This window comes from Vulpes lagopus, chromosome 23, assembly GCF_018345385.1.
Source record: "Vulpes lagopus strain Blue_001 chromosome 23, ASM1834538v1, whole genome shotgun sequence".
NCBI lineage: Eukaryota > Metazoa > Chordata > Mammalia > Carnivora > Canidae > Vulpes > Vulpes lagopus.
The window spans coordinates 54317706-54334359 of record NC_054846.1 but is presented as its reverse complement, the minus strand read 5'-3'; the positions used below and the strand labels follow the sequence as shown (position 1 = coordinate 54334359).

The window sequence follows — 16654 nt, the reverse complement described above, 5'->3', positions numbered from 1 at the left end:
ATTAGTTTGTATAATAGTAAATACAATGTATATTTAGTGAATGTTGTATGTCAAACACTGTCATAAACCTTAGTTTTCTGTTAACATTATTTACTGAGCACTTCTATTCCAGATACTGTGCTAGTACTTTAAGCACAATTTTATTTAATTCTCACATCAATCTTTTAAGTTCTTTTATTATATCCATTTTATAATCAAGGAAACAAAGTCTCAGAAAAGTTTAGTAACTTGCCCATGCACTCATAAACAGCAAGTGGGAGACATAGGATTCATATCCAGGTCTAATTCCAAAGGCCATGAATTTCTACCACAGTTACTATAAATCTGGTTAAGTCCTCCTTCAATGATTTTGAGTCAACAAGGCTGAGTGTCAAATCAGCAATCCTTCTGAATTCAATACTGTAAATGTTACCCTATAAAGACTTGAAGGAGTGCTCCAGAGAGTGTACCCCTGTCTTCCAAACTACCTCTAGCATGTAAACACTTGGTTACTAGATTATAAATACATGTCACATACATACAGAGCACATAAACTGTGTCATACCTGCACTGGGATCTAGGGTATCAGGATTTAATTAATTTCACAATGAAGCATATTAATATTTCTGTAATACAACATATATTTACACTAACTGTCATAAAGACCATAAAGCAGCCACACAGTTCAAGACAGACTTTACTTCCAAATGAGATTATAATAAATTTAGGGGAAAAACCTTTGGAATTCAGAGATTAAGGGATTTCAAAGTTATGGGTAAAGGTTTGTGAGCATATAAACACGTGTGTTTTTAAGTAGGTTCCATGTCCAGCATGGAGTCCAATGCAGGGGTGAACTCACGACCCCGAGATAAAGTTCTGAGCAGAGATCAGTTTAACCAACTGAGCCACCCAGGCGCCCCTGTGGTATTACATCTTGACCTACTACATTGTAAAGTCTCGATTCTCTCATTATTTCTTTAAAAAGACAGTATCTTCAAGTCAGAATTTCAAGCCAACAGATCAGTGAAGAAAACCATTTTCACAGTTTAATTAAACACAGTTACAATAACTTAGAGTTTTCATATTCTTTCTAAAGTTAAAAATTAAATACTAAATAATAGGTAAATTCTGCAAATTACTTAAAGGATGTTAATATATATGGACCTCAAGGTAAATTTTCTATTTTTGCTTTGCTTCTCAAATACTGCCCAGAATACTAAATAAGATTAATGTTATTTCACAAAAAAACAATTGAAGGAAATGATAGAAGCATGCATGTTAAACTTCAGGTGGTTTGTGTTATATATTAGTACTTCTCTGTGCTGTGATAATCCATTATTATCTTTCAACTTCACTTCTCTGGCAAAAATTGCCCAGGAATGTTTTTCTGTTTTTGGAAAAGACTAAGTAAGGGACCAAAATAATAAGGTCATGAAAAGACAAACGATGAGAAGAGCATACAAAAAGTCAATGATGAAAAAAATTTATACAATACACAAAATAATTTAGTTAGCATGAACAATAGAATTTTGGATACTTAGTTCTAATTCTAAGACTCATCCTCAGCCTCAATTTAGAATGGATATGCTCCAAAAGCTCCTTGTTCAACTTTGGAGATTGGAACTCAGAACAAAGTTTTACAAAAAAAAAAAAAAAAAAAACTGGTAAAAATGTTCCCAGCAATTCAAGAGCCATGCCTAAGGGCTTAAGAAATGTTCAAATCTGTGATTAGTTAAGATTTACAATAAACATAATTTACTTTCACAATCGGGGATAATTTTTTTCAAAAAGGCAATTTATTTTTTTTATTTTTTTGAAGATTTATTTATTTGTTTGTTTGTTTATTTATGAGAGCGAGAGAGAGAGAGAGAGAGAGAGAGGCAGAGACACAGGAGGAGAGAGAAGCAGGCTCCATGCCGGGAGCCTGATGTGGGACTCGATCCCGGGACTCCAGGATCATGCCCTGGGCCAAAGGCAGGCGCTAAACCGCCGAGCCACCAGGGCTGCCCTATTATGTGATTTCTTTTCTTTTTCTTTTTTTTTTAAGATTCTATTTATTTACTCATGAGAGACACAGAGAGAGAGGCAGAGATATAGACAGAGGGAGAAGCAGGCTCCTCACAGGAAGCCGGATGCAAGATTCGATCCCCGGACCTGGGACCACACCTCAAGCCAAAGACAGACACTCAACCACTGAGCCACCCAGGTGTCCTATTATGTGATTTCTTAAGTCTCAATGTCTTCATTATATAGAAATAATATCAACTACTTCACACTATTGTTCATTCTATAAATATTTACTGAATATTCAAAAATGCCAGCTACAGCTCTAGATGCTAGAGATAGGAGTTTATATTCCAGAGGAGAGAAACAGACAATAAACAAGAAAAGGTAACTTCAGAAGCTAACAACAAATGCCATGAAAAAATAAAACAAGATCATTGTGATAGTGACTGACAGTGAGGCCTACTTTAGGTGGATTGTTATGGAAAGGCTTCTCAGAGCAGTGACATCTGAATGAAGACCTGTATAACAAGAAGGAGTCAGCCATGCTACAGACCTGAAGTAATAACAGTCTGAAAATCTAGAAAACCTATACAAAGGCCCTGAGGCAGGAACAAGTTAGAGGTGCTCTAGGAACAGAAAAAAAAAAAAAAAACCTAGTGTGGACAGGAGTGGTAAGCAAATGGAATACTATAGCAAAATAAATGGGGGCAGATAACCAAGAACCTATAAGTCACAGTAAAGAGTTTGGATTTTTTTCTAAAATCCCTAGAGAATTTTAAACAGAAAAGTAACATGATCTTTTATTTTTGTTTTTCTTTACTTTTTTAAGATCACTTGAGCTGCTGATAGAAAATGGATTTTATTTTTTTTATAAATTTATTTTTTATTGGTGTTCAATTTGCCAACATATGGAATAACACCCAGTGCTCATCCAATCAAGTGCCCCTCTCAGTGCCTGTCACCCAGTCACCCCCCGCCCCCCTGCCCACCTCCCCTAGTTCGTTTCCCAGAGTTAGGAGTCTCTCAAAAATGGATTTTAGAGAGCAAAAATGGAAACAGTTACATGAGGTTTTTGCAACAGATCAAATGAGATATGATGGTGGTTTATATGCTACCTTGGTAGCAATAAAAAATGGGAGATGTTGAGAGACTTAATAAGGTGACATATTTGACAATATTAGAAAATACCTAGAACAATGATTAACATCTAGTAGAAACTTGTGGCAGATTGTATTTTCCAACATGGCTTACGATATTTCTCCTCCGGGATCCCTGGGTGGCGCAGCGGTTTGGCGCCTGCCTTTGGCCCAGGGCGCGATCCTGGAGACCCGAGATCGAATCCCACATCAGGCTCCCGGTGCATGGAGCCTGCTTCTCCCTCTGCCTGTGTCTCTGCCTCTCTCTTTCTCTCTGTATGACTATCACAAAAAAAAAAAAAAAAAAAAAAAAAAAAAAAAAAAAAACAATATTTCTCCTCCCACAAGCTCTACTAAAACTGCCACTCCTTCATTAAGAGGTGCAGTGGGTCTTCATAAACTGCCTTACCTAATAAGTAAACTGAGTATTACCCAACTGAGTAGAACTATGATAATGCAGATTACTGTACCTTCTTATGCTGTATCATAAACAGCATAGGAATCTTAATCTCTCAAAGCCAGATAACTGAAATCTCATTAAGTAAGGATAAAGGAGAAATTATATCCTTTGTTCATTTTGCTACTTGAAGAAACGCAATACTAAATTATATGGAAATTTTTTTTTAAGATTTTACTTATTTATTCAGGAGACAGAGAGAGAGAGAGAGAAAGAGAGAGAGGCAGAGACACAGGCAGAGGGAGAAGCAGGCTCCATGCAGGAAGCCTGACAGGGGACTCGATCTCGGGACTCCAGGATCACGCCCTGGGCTGAAGGCAGCGCTAAACTGCTGAGCCACTCAGGCTGCCCATGAAAAATCTTTAATAAAATGTTATTAAGTTGGAGAATATCATGTATAAGATGATCTAGTTACATAAAATAAACATACATGTATATTTAAGCAGAAACAGTTTTTAGAAAAGCTATTTTCCAAAACACGGGAATTTCAAATGAGACTTTTCTTCCTTCTACTGTATATACTTTTCAGTACTGTTTCATTTTCCTAAAATTGAAGGTGTGATCTCAAGAACAATAAAACTATTGTTTTAAAAGAAATAAAAATCAATATCACCAAATTCTACAGAGACAGTGCTATTAAAATTAAGTGTGAAAAACAAAAAGTACTTGTTGGGTGTAGCAACAAAACTATCATTGGAGACCTCTGCTAGGATTTTCAGTAAAATCTGGAGGTAAAAACTGCTGCAGAGTCAGTGTAAGATGGATGGAATGGACACAGTGTAGAAAACTCTGTCTACAAGTTTAAGAAGAGAGGTTCAGGATGGAATATTCAGGGAGACACAGAATGAGAGATATTTTCAATGTGGGAGAAATACGACCATGTAAATTTGTTAATGAAAAAGTCAGTAGGTCCTAAAATTCATACGGAACTTCAAAGGACCCAAAACAGGCAAAACAATTTAAAAAGAAAAGAAAAGAAAAAGGCTGAAAGACATACTTCCCAATTACAAAATGTATTACAATGCTATAATACTTGAAACAGTGTGACATTGACATAAGGACAGACATAAAGATTAATGGAGTAGAACTGAGAGGCCAGAAATAAACCCTCAGGTTTATGGTCAATTGATTTTCAACAAGGCTGCCAAGGTAAAGAACAGTCTTTTCAATATCTGGTGCTAGAATAACTTGATAGCCACATACAAAAAAAAAAAAAAAAGAAGAAGAAGAAGAAGAAGAACATAAAATTTAAGAAAAAGAATGTGACCCTTAATTCACACCATATACAAAAATTAATTCAAGGGCAGCCCAGGTGGCTCAGCGGTTGAGCACCTGCCTTCAACCCAGGGCGTGATCCTGGAGACCCGGGATGGAGTCCCACATCGGGCTCCCTGCATGGAGCCTGCTTCTCCTCTGCCTGTGTCTCTGCCTCTCTCTCTCTCTCTCTCTCTCTTTCCCTCTCTCTGTATGTCTCTCATGAATAAATAAATAAAATTTTTTTAAAAATTAATTCAAAATGAATCAAAGACCTAAACATAAGAGCTTAAACTTTAAACTCTAAATAAACAAACAAACAAATAAATAAATACTTTAAATTCTTAGAAGAAAGTAGGTGTAAAACTCTGTGACCTTAGATGGTTTTTTATATCACCAAAAGCACAAGCAAGAAAAAATAAAGTTAAATTAGACATAAACAAATTTTAAAATTTTGAGTCTGCTTCTCCCTCTGCCTCTCCCACTTGCTCATGCTCACTCGTGTGCTCTTTCTCTCAAATAAATAAAATATTTAGAAAGAAGACAACTTAGAGAAAAAAATATTTGCAAATCATGTATCTAATAAGGGATTTGTATCTAGAATATATATTAAAAAAAACTCCTACCACTCAAAAAAGACAATTCCACAATTTAAAAATTAGCAAATGATCTGGGGGCACCTGAGTGGCTCAGCTGGTTAAGCATTCAACTTTTGATTTCAGCTCAGGTCATGATCTCAAGAGTGCTGAGTGTGGAGCCTATTTAAGATTTTCTCTTTCTCTCCTTCTGCTCCTCGCCCCCAACCCCTCCACCCTTGCTCTTGCTCTCACTCTCTCTCTAAAAAAAAATAAAATAAAAATTAGCAAAAGATCTGAATAGATATTTCTCTAGAAAAGATATACAAATGGTCAATAAGCATATGAAAAGATGTTCGCCATCAGCAGCCATCGAGGAAACACAAATTAAAACCATAACAACAGGGCAGCCTGGGTGGCTCAGTGGTTTAGCACCCACTTCAGCCCAGGGCTTGATCCTGGAGACCGAGGATCAAGTCCCATGTCAGGCTCTTTGCATGGAGCCTGTTTCTCCCTCTGCCTATGTCTCTGCTTCTCTCTCTGTCTCTCTCATGGATAAATAAATAAAATCTTTAAAAACAAAAAACAAAAAAACGGGATCCCTGGGTGGCGCAGCGGTTTAGCACCTGCCTTTGGCCCAGGGCGCGATCCTGGAGACCCGGGATCGAATCCCACGTCGGGCTCCCGGTGCATGGAGCCTGCTTCTCCCTCTGCCTGTGTCTCTGCCTCTCTCTCTCTCTCTCTGTGTGTGTGACTATCATAAATAAATAAATAAATAAATAAATAAATAAATAAATAAATAAATAAATAAAACAAACCAACCAACCATAACAACATACTACTTCACACCCACCTGAGATGGTTATAATCAAAATGAGAGATAATAACAGTACTGGCAAGGATGCAGAGAACGTGGTACCTTTATACCCCTGGTGGGAATGTAAAATGATGCTGCTGCTTTGGAAAACAGTCTTGCAATTCCTCAAAAGGCTAAACATAGAGTCACCCCTATGTACATCTAAGAGAAATGAAAACATGTTCACACCAAAACTTATGTACACAAATGTTCATAGTAGCATTAGTCACAATACCCAAAAAAGTGGAAAAAACTTAAATGTCTGTTAACTGATAAATGGATAAATACAAATGTGTAATGCTCATACCACAAAATATTTAGCAGTAGAAAGTAATGAAAACATTATGTTAAATGAAAAAAAGCCACATTAAAATCATTTAAAGGCGACTTTTATAATATGATTCTATTTATATGAAATGAACAAAATAGGCAAACCTGTCAGAGACCAAAAGTAGATTAGTGGTTGCCTAGGCTGGGGTAAAATCTTGCTAGTAATATAGTGGAAACAGTCTTTCTTTTGGAGGTGATGAAAGTTTTCTAAAATTGTGGAGATGGTTACACAATTCTGCAAATATATTAAAAACCATTTAATTCAAATAGGTGGTATGTAAACTACTACCTGAATAAAACTGTTACACACACACACAAGAAAAAAAGCAACAGGCAACTCAAAGATTTCCTTAAAAATTTCACATTTTTGTGAAATTGTTACAATGATGTCTAGTTGTTGTATTGCAAAACAAATATTCTTTTTTTTTAAATTATTTTTTTTGGGGGGGGGGGTTTAAATTTTTATTTATTTATTATAGTCACAGAGAGAGAGAGAGGCAGAGACATAGGCAGAGGGAGAGAAGCAGGCTCCATGCACCGGGAGCCCGACGTGGGATTCGATCCCGGGTCTCCAGGATCGCGCCCTGGGCCAAAGGCAGGCGCCAAACCGCTGCGCCACCCAGGGATCCCGCAAAACAAATATTCTTAAACCACAAAAGCCCATACACAGAAAGGAAGTTTAAGATACATGAGAGAAAGGGAGTAGAGAAAACAGAAGAGAAAATCTGTACACTGAGGTGCTTGAAAATTTGTGAGCAGATGGAATCCAGAACCCCCAAGGATTACCTCTTCCACTCTGATGGGGAAGGATACAGATAAGCGTTGGCAGGAAAGTAGGTATACTATCAAGTGTGAGTATAAGATGTTAAGGTGTTCCCACTAAATGTCTCTGGGAGGCATGGCACCTTCTCTGAATGACTGAGGAAAGAGAATGAGAGAATGTAGACAGTTGCCAGAGCAACAAAGCAAATATTTACCCATCTGTGCTATAGTAATGCTAAAATAAAATACAAGAAATGAAGTAAGTAGACAATCTTAGCATGAAGGCTTAATGTGAACAAAACTCCAGGAAACATAAAACCAATTTTCATAATAATCTTAACATTGTCATGTAAATAGGAAAAAATTATGAATAACTCAAAATACTTCTTTTGAATATAAGTCCATTTGTAGGATTCCATGTACCTTGTAAACTTAACTTTTGAAAAAAAAAAAAGAAAAAAAAAAAAGATTAGGTCCCTTTTTTTTTTAAAGGAACTAGTCCAAGAGAATTTTTCATAAAGTGAGAAGGAAAATAAATAATTGGATTGGCCATTTGTCTTTCTCTATAAACAATAAAAAGAATTAAATCCTTAATTTAAATCACTTGTGCATTCTCCTAGCTTTGATTGGAATTATATAAATATTTGAAAAGCTGATCCTATGACAATATGCCATACATAGAGTGGCATATTTAAGAACAATCTATCTTCTGTCCTTCCACAAATTATTACCATCCACAAAACTGCCTGCAACAGAAGCAAGAGCTGACTGCTTATCTGATATAACACACTAAGCAAAAGATCCCACACAGTTCTACAGGCTCCAGATAATTAAACAAAAGCCACTGTTGTTGATATAAGCTCACTCATGTTTTACATAAACCATGGAAACATATATATTTATTAGTAGTATAGTCTGAAAAACTTAAAAGGATACATGAGACACAATTCCAAAACAGCCTTTTGAATCTCATCTCTAAACCTAGTTTTAAGGGCCTTGGACATTCCATTCACTATAAGAACAATGTGCCACACTGTAGGACTTGAAGATCATGATGCTCAGTATTGCCATTAAGAAGTTTACAAACTTGTTGTACAGATAAAGAATGTACCATGGATACAGCTAGTTAATGATAACAAATATAAAATGATTAAATGCCCAAAGAATTATATGAGCAAGTTTCAAGGGTATTAAAACAGGGGAGAAAAAAAATCAAGGGTGACTAGAGTAGTCAAGAAAACAAACGATACAAAATTTCCATATATATCTTCACTGATACTACTTACAATTTTAGAAGCTTCCTTTGTTTTCTTTTCAGGACACTAGATTAGGTACAATTTTTCTGACAACCCAGATGGCTCAGTGGTTTAGCGCCGCCTTCGGCCAGGGCAGGATCCTGAGGACCCAGGATCAAGTCCCACATCAGGTTCCCTGCATGGGGCCTGCTTCTCCCTCTGCCTGTGTCTGCCTCTCTCTCTCCTCTCTGTGTTTTGTTCCTTTTACAATTCAAAAGCTACTTTACTAGTTTTGGACTTCTTAACATATACCATTTAAGCTCAATAAAAACTGTCAAAAAGAGTTTATTTACAAAAGTATAAATTCACTTTTAACTGTTTGATGAGAGTGGTGCTGATACCTTTCTAGGAGAACCTGAAACTACCTCTTTTACATCTTTGCAAGAAAAATACATATACTTAAGCTCTCCAAAATTTTTGATCATCTTCCAAACACTGCTAAAGACTTCAGATGACACTTAAATGTGTTTCAACTACCAGTGGTTCTGAAATGCAGAATCACTATGAGTCTCTTCCAGGGATCCCTAGGTGGCGCAGCGGTTTAGCGCCTGCCTTTGGCCCAGGGCGTGATCCTGGAGACCTGGGATCGAATCCCACGTCCGGCTCCCGGTGCGTGGAGCCTGCTTCTCCCTCTGCCTATGTCTCTGCCTCTCTCTCTCTCTCTCTCTCTCTCTCTGTGTGACTATCATAAATAAATAAAAATTTAAAAAAAAAATGAGTCTCTTCCAGGCAGCATGTAATAGTGAAGAACATATGATTTTTCTAATGATTCTTTTTACTAAGAATACCTTGAGCCATCCTGGTAACTTACTAATTAATTCACTTTCTAACTTTCTCTCCAAAATGTTACAAAAACAAAATATAAAGAGTTAACCATTTTTGGGTAATGATGAAACAAATCATACTTTATAATCTCATCTAGTTCCTCAAACAACTGGAATAACCTTTAATGTGTCCCTAGCCATTCCTTTTTCCAGGTCCCATGGCATTGATCTAAATCTTCACTATGCTCATAAGTCCTAACTCTACCCTCATTTTTAACATGGACCTTGATTCTTGTCCCTACATTTAAACAAAATCCTCTTAGAATCCCTACCCCTTAGTTCTATATTCCTCTCTGCCTCTTTCACAATGAAACATCTTGAGCAATCTACTTTTTCTACTTCTTACACCTTACTCTCTAAACCATTCCAATCTGCCTTTCTTCCAAACTAACCACCCCACAGAAATTGATCTCACCAAGGGCATCAATTGTCCAAATTGATCAATCTGGTGGATATTTTTACAGGTCTTTACCTATTCAGTCTTCTCAACAGTATTCAAGCCAACTCACTATTCCTACACGTTGACTGCCACATTCTTCTGGTTTTTCTCTTACATCTCTGGCTGTCCCTTGTCACTCTCCTCTGCAGGCTTTCTTCTCTGCCAATTCTTTGAATATGACTATGGCTTAAAAAACTGTCCACAAATTCTTTGACACTCCTTTCAAAAGGTAGGGACTAATTCCCCTCTCGATGCCTGAAATTCCCATCCCCATGAGCATAAGCTAAACTGTATGATGCATTTCTAATGAACCAAATAAGGCAGAAGTCATGTTCTCAGACTAAGTCATAAAAGGCACTGCAGCTACCTCCTTGCTTTCACTTTGATCACTCCTTCTGGGTGAAGCCATAAAGCCTATGATAAACACTAGCCTAACCCAATGGAGAGGCTAGCTGATGAAGAATTGAGGCCACATTCCAACAGCCAGCAAGGAACTAAGAGGCCTGCTGCCAACTGCTGTGAGAGTGAGTCATCCTGGAAGCAGATCCTCCAACTCCCGTCAAGCCTTTCACAGGACTACAACCTGAGCCAATATCTTGACTGCAACTTCTTGAGACCCTACACCAGAACCATCCAGCTAAGTCACTCAAAGTTCTGAGCCACAGAAACTATGATAATAAATGTTTTTTGTTTTAAATTGCTAGGTATTGGGATAATTTGTTGTAAAGCAGTAACTAATCCAATGATGTTTCTCAGCATCCTAATTATTCTCTTTCTCAATTCTCCATATATAAAGCTAATATGTATCTAACCAGATTTTCCCCCTCAATTCCACACTATAGGACAGTTTTACATCAATTTCAGTATGCCCCCAAAGCAACCGCTCCCCCAACCTGTTCTTCCTAACTTCCCTATCATTCATCCGTGTAAAACCAAAAACCTGCATTTCATTAGATGACTCCTCCCCTTTCACTCCTATCCAGTCACTAAGGCCTGTCAATGTGACTTGATTATTTCTCTGTAATGACAGTCTTCTTTAAAGAATACAAATTTTACCTGTACCTCTTGATCAATTTTAAAATCAGAGACTACCAGACATCATGTGCCACTTGATGTAATGTTTCACTTATGAAAAATTCTTGCCCAAAAGAAAAAAAAAACAGGATTAAGCTTCTAGCTCTAATTATCAGTTTATACAGTTCCTCTATTGTAGGAAATATGGACAACAAAGGAACATGTTTAAACATACCACAAGAACGTTGCCAGCAAAATCCAGAATGCAGAAAATTCTACAGGATAAGTGAGATCCGGTTTCTTCAACAAGTGATAAAAAAACAAAACAAAACAAAACAAAAAAAAGAGAGAAAAAGAAAAAGGAAGGAGGACCTATAAATTTATGTGTGGATCTTGTTTGGAATCCTGACTCAAACCAACTGATGAGGGAAAGATGTTTGAGACATTTAAGGAAATTGAACACAGACTACATATTTGATATTAGTAAATTAGTATTAATAATATTTAGTTGTAATAATTGCATTGTTTTAACATTTTTTAAAAGAGAGAGACTTTAACTTTTAGTAATACATCTGAAATATTCACAAATGAAAGGATACGGTATCTGGGATCTGCGTTAAAACGAACCAATGGGGGAAGGAAGGAGTTGGTGGAAGTATTAACAAAACTAGATTGGCCATATGTTGATAATTGTACAAGCTGGATAACAGTAATTCAGTTTACTACCCTCTTTTATAGATGTTTGAAATTTTCTTTAATAGAAAGTATTCACAACACCTAAAACACTTTCCAATGCCCCGGGGGAGTAAAGTTTAAATTCCTTAGGTGGTTTACCAAGAAAGCCTTTCATTATCTGGCCCCTTCCTACCTCTCTAGATCTCAGTACTGTCCATCTCACAGTTCAAACTCCATGACTGTCAATTTCCTGATTCTTGTCTCCTCTGAAAACATTTATTCCCTCTATCTCAAGCAGTTACCTCTCTCTGCTCACATAGGTAACTTCTATTCATCGTTCAGGTCACAGCAAATCTGTTTCTTCTAGGAAACCTTTCCTGACCTTCCAAGACTGAGTCAAGTAACATACCTACATACCCAAAAGCATCCATCCTATGCTTCCCAGATCACAGGTCTTACTTGCTGTATCCCCCAGGATACTCTAGGTATCATGAAAGCATGGATTATTTCCATTTTATTTGCCATTTTAACACCTTTTTCTAGCATAGCACCTGGCACACAGTAGGTTCTCAAAAGGTTACAAAAGGCATGATCTTCACTAACTTTCTAACCTTCTAACTCCTCATATACCTATAATTCCCACAATTTTCCTTCCTTTCTCATCTTCCTTTATGATCATGATTCACATAAATGGTAGCTGTTCAGACACTGTTCCCAAATTATACCTTAGCTGCTCCAAATGCCTTCTGGACTCAATATCTTCCTATCTCCTATGCACATCTTTACACGAGAGCTACTCAGAAATTCTCAGTATCTTCTTAATGCACTTTCATTTTCTCAAGTTTCCCACCTATTGCCTGAAATGCTCTTCTTCTCTTCTTCCTTTATCCTATAAATCTCAGCTCAAATGTCTCCCTTGCCTTTTCCAGGCAATGTTCCCACAGCACTCTTATTTCTATTGTAGAATTTATCATATTGTTTTGAAATTATGTTTAGGTGTCTGCTGCTAGAATGTGAGTTCCTAGGTAGAAGGGAATCTCTCCTTCATTCTGTACCTCTACCATGTATAACACAATGCCTATTACAAAGTCAACCCCAAATTAATACTTGCTGAATGAACTGTATTACATTGTTTCTAATAATTAAAAGCTTGAACTAGAGCTAAAAAGACTGCCTAAATCTACTTTCCTAAAAGAGATAATCAGTTTCTCTCTTCCTGTATTGGGCAGAACAATACTATATGAAGCTCTTTTTAAAAAACTGAAAATTCACAGAGTATGAAAATAAAAGAAAGATAAAATAAAAAGACCATTCATTCCCAGAGAACAGATCTAGATCTGGGCCTAGGCCCAGAGAAAAAGATCCAGGCTGAGGTGACATTTAGGTGAATCTATTCAATTCACGGCAATCCCAGTGATTCTAACCCAACTCTAAGATTATTCCAATATCAATTTTCAGTACAGGACAACTCTAAAGCAAGGCCAATCTACTTTAGTTCCGGGTTTTCATGGCCATGCTGGAATAGACCTCCAACCACAAGCCAGACCAGAGCCTAAGTGATTCTGAAAAAAAGGAACAGGGTGACTTGCTATTTATTACTCTGTTAAAAGGCTAATATAACTAATTCAGATACTCTCTGGAAGATGTAGGTCCAAGTTATAAGCCCCACACAAATCACTAAACTGTATCTTCTAAGCCTTCTGAATCCTTTTTTTTTTTTTTTTTTAAGATTTTATTTATTTGGGATCCCTGGGTGCTGCAGTGGTTTGGCGCCTGCCTTTGGCCCAGGGCGCGATCCTGGAGACCCGGGATCGAATCCCACATCGGGCTCCCGGTGCATGGAGCCTGCTTCTCCCTCTGCCTGTGTCTCTTCCTCTCTCTCTCTCTCTCTCTCTGACTATCATAAGTAAATAAAAATTTAAAAAAAAAAAAGACTGTCCTATAAAAAAAAAAGATTTTATTTATTTATTCATGAGAGACACAGAGAGGGAGAGGCAGAGACACAGGCAGAGGGAGAAGCAGGCTCCATGCAGGGAGCCCAAAATGGGACTCGATCCCGGGTCTCCCGGATCACATCCTGGGCTGAAGGCGGTGCTAAACCGCTGAGCCACCAGGGCTGCCCAGCCTTCTGAATTCTAACGTAGTAAAACAATGTCCAAGTGTACAGAAGTCCTTGCCAATGTTCAACATGTCTCCTACTTTGTCTTTAAGTGAATACCTATCCTCTTTTCATCTTTGCTGGACCTCCTCCTCCTCTAATTTGGGATTAGGTATTATTTTATTTTCACAAGATCATTTTACTTTATAATATTTCCCTGATGTTTCTCTACAAGCAAATGCTTTGACACCAAAAAACTGGGGGGGGGGGGGGGGGGGCGGAGAAGACTTCTAAACAGACATTAGTGAGAAATAGGACATCTCCTTCAGCTAACAAGGATGATGTTTCATAGAGTCTGGTCTCAGAAGGGAGAAATTACATATTGGGGGAAGGGGAGAAAGGAGACGAAGAAGTATATGAAAAATCTGTATTTAGGGCAAGGAGAGATTTATCAAGGTATTTAAAAACTAAAAGGGAAAGGAGGCAGTAAAAGGATGCAGAAAAGGCAGAAAAACAGGAAAAAGGGCTAGGAGCTCCTAAGAACCCAGCTTGTGGCCTCTAGAGTACGGCCCTAGATTTAAACCAATACGAATTTGGGATTTGTAGAGTTAAGTTAATTCCATATTGCCACTTATTGAAATTACCCTACGTTGAATAGGCTGGAAAGGGTCAGTGGGAATTTCTAATTATGGTATCTACCGAAACCCAACATTACTCTTCATTTATCTGAGCTATAGGATTTCATTACTCCAGAGTTTTCAAGATATAGTGTTCAGTTGCATCTCCTTCATGGCTACCTAAAGATAATCGTGAATGATAGGCTTAAATCTCATTCAGATTTTGGTCTTTTTCTCCCTTTAAAAAGTATGTAGAGGGGGTACTTCGGTGGCTCAGTAATTGAGTGTCTGCCTTTGGCTCAGGGCATAATCCTGGAAATTGAGTCCCACATCAGGTTCCGCCAGGGAGCTGCTTCTCCCTCTGCCTGTGTCTCTGTCTCTCTCTGTGTGTCTCTCATGAATAAATAAAATCTTCAAAAGTAAAAATAAAAAGTATGTAGAGAAAGGATGTAAGTAGTTAAAGAGTGTTGAAAGTTACTTTTTTTTTTTTTTTTTTTACTCCTGTAGACTTGCCTTTAGTAACTCACAGCTTGCACTTTCCTCCTCCCTGCAGTGAAAGTGAAGTGTAGTAAAAACAGAAAGCCAGGAATCTGGAATCCTGATCACACCACTTACTGCTAGCTTTGTGATCTTGAGCAAATTACTTAAAAGCCTGGAGCCTCAAATTCCAAAACTATAAAATGAGGATCACAAGTACATACCTTACACAGTTATTGTGAGTGAAATGAATTAAGGGAGCCACTAAACTAGACTATAGGCTCCCAAGAAAAAGAATGGTGACTACCTTGATCTCTGCTGATTCTTGCTCAAACGCACACGTGTGTCACACACACACCTAGCCCAAAGCAGTAATAACTAACATACAGTGGGAGTTCAATAAATATTTTTAAATGAACAAATAAATATTTCTCTCATCAATATTAATCCTTCTTCTCAAATGATGATTTTTTCTTCTAATTTTCTGAAGCCTTCAGGGAGTTCTATTTCGTCCTTTTAAGTGGTTTCTTCCCTCTCAGTGGCTATTATTAACTATACACTATTCGGAGACGGCACCTTTTTAAGTGATTTCTCTAATACCACCCACCTTCTATTTCTAATGCGGTAGGTGTGGAACGGGTAGTCAGAACCTAAGATTCAAGGCCATTCCGGCACTTGCCCCCGCCGCTAATTAGCTCTGAATGACGGTGGAGCCCCACCCCGAGGCCCCTCCGCGACACAACTTTCAGGAGACACCGCAGTGTCTTTCGCTAACAGGAGACGCCTGGGGAGGAAGCCCTCGGCTGCAAAAGTTAAGGCGTCGGTGCCGCTCGCCTCTCTCAGAACGGAGGAGCGCGTCCCATAAAAGACACACTCCGTCCGGGCAGACGCGAGGGGCTTCAGACTCCCCCGTGTCGCCCGCAAGCCGGACACCGGGCCCCGCTCGTGTGACCGTCGCCCGCAGGAAACCGCGCTCTTTAATCCCGGGAGGGAAGCTAAGGGGCGCGGCCGGCTTCGGGGTCTCGGGCGGGGGGGGGCACACAGACGGCGTGGCCTGAGCCTTTAAATTACTGCTACCACCGCCGTCACCTGCCTACACCGCGCTGGATCCCACCACAGCTCCACGCAGGACCCTAAAAACGGCTCGCCCCTAGCCCGTAAACCAGACAGCCACTGCTTGCTTATTGGCTGCGCCGGCATCTCCTCCACCGCCATTGGCTCCCCCGGACGTAAGGCCTCCCCTCGAGGGAACCCCTCGCACGGCGGCGCCCCCAGCTTAGCACCCCCCCCCCGGGAGCGACCCCTGGGGCGCTCGGAGTTCTGCCCCCCGAGGTCTCACCGTGTAATAGGAGAGCAGCCCTGCATTGTAGTCCAGCACAAACCAACGGTACTGCCACCCCTTCATCACGTTGGTCCATTTACTCAGCGGCCCTTCCATGATGGACGCCATCTTGGGAGCCGCCAATGACAACAAACGGCCTGACGTCACTCGCTATAAGGTATTCACCGGCTGGGGGCGGGGCCGCCGCGGGAAGGGGCGGGGCCGGGCGGGGCGAGGCGGGGCGGGGCCAGCCGCTGCTGCTGCCGTCAGCTCCCCGCCCCCGCCCCTGCCCCCAGCCGTCACCTTAGACCTTCCCAGGGACGTGAGAAAGGCAAGCATGAATACCAATAGGATTACTTAGTCACATAAATAATTTTATTACCCATGATGATACCTTACGGGTCCCAAAGATTTCACATATGATACTCATGTATGCATTCATCTCAGAAATCCATTCACACACACACACACACACACACACACACACACACACAAAGAAAGAAATCCATTCACGTAAGACATACTTGCTATTTTGTGC

General features: G+C 39.2%; 1 protein-coding gene across 4 annotated transcripts in view; it reads right to left on the bottom strand.

Moving 5' to 3' along the window:
• Positions 1-16268, bottom strand: part of OSBPL9 (oxysterol binding protein like 9) — a 170250-nt gene extending 153982 nt beyond the window's left edge. For all 4 annotated transcript variants that reach the window (XM_041739145.1, XM_041739146.1, XM_041739147.1 and 1 more), the window contains exon 1: positions 16135-16268. In XM_041739145.1, the coding sequence (XP_041595079.1) occupies positions 16135-16245 (111 nt within the window). In that variant the 5' untranslated portion in view covers positions 16246-16268. The remainder of the gene's footprint in view (positions 1-16134) is intronic.
• Positions 16269-16654: the final 386 nt, after the last annotated feature.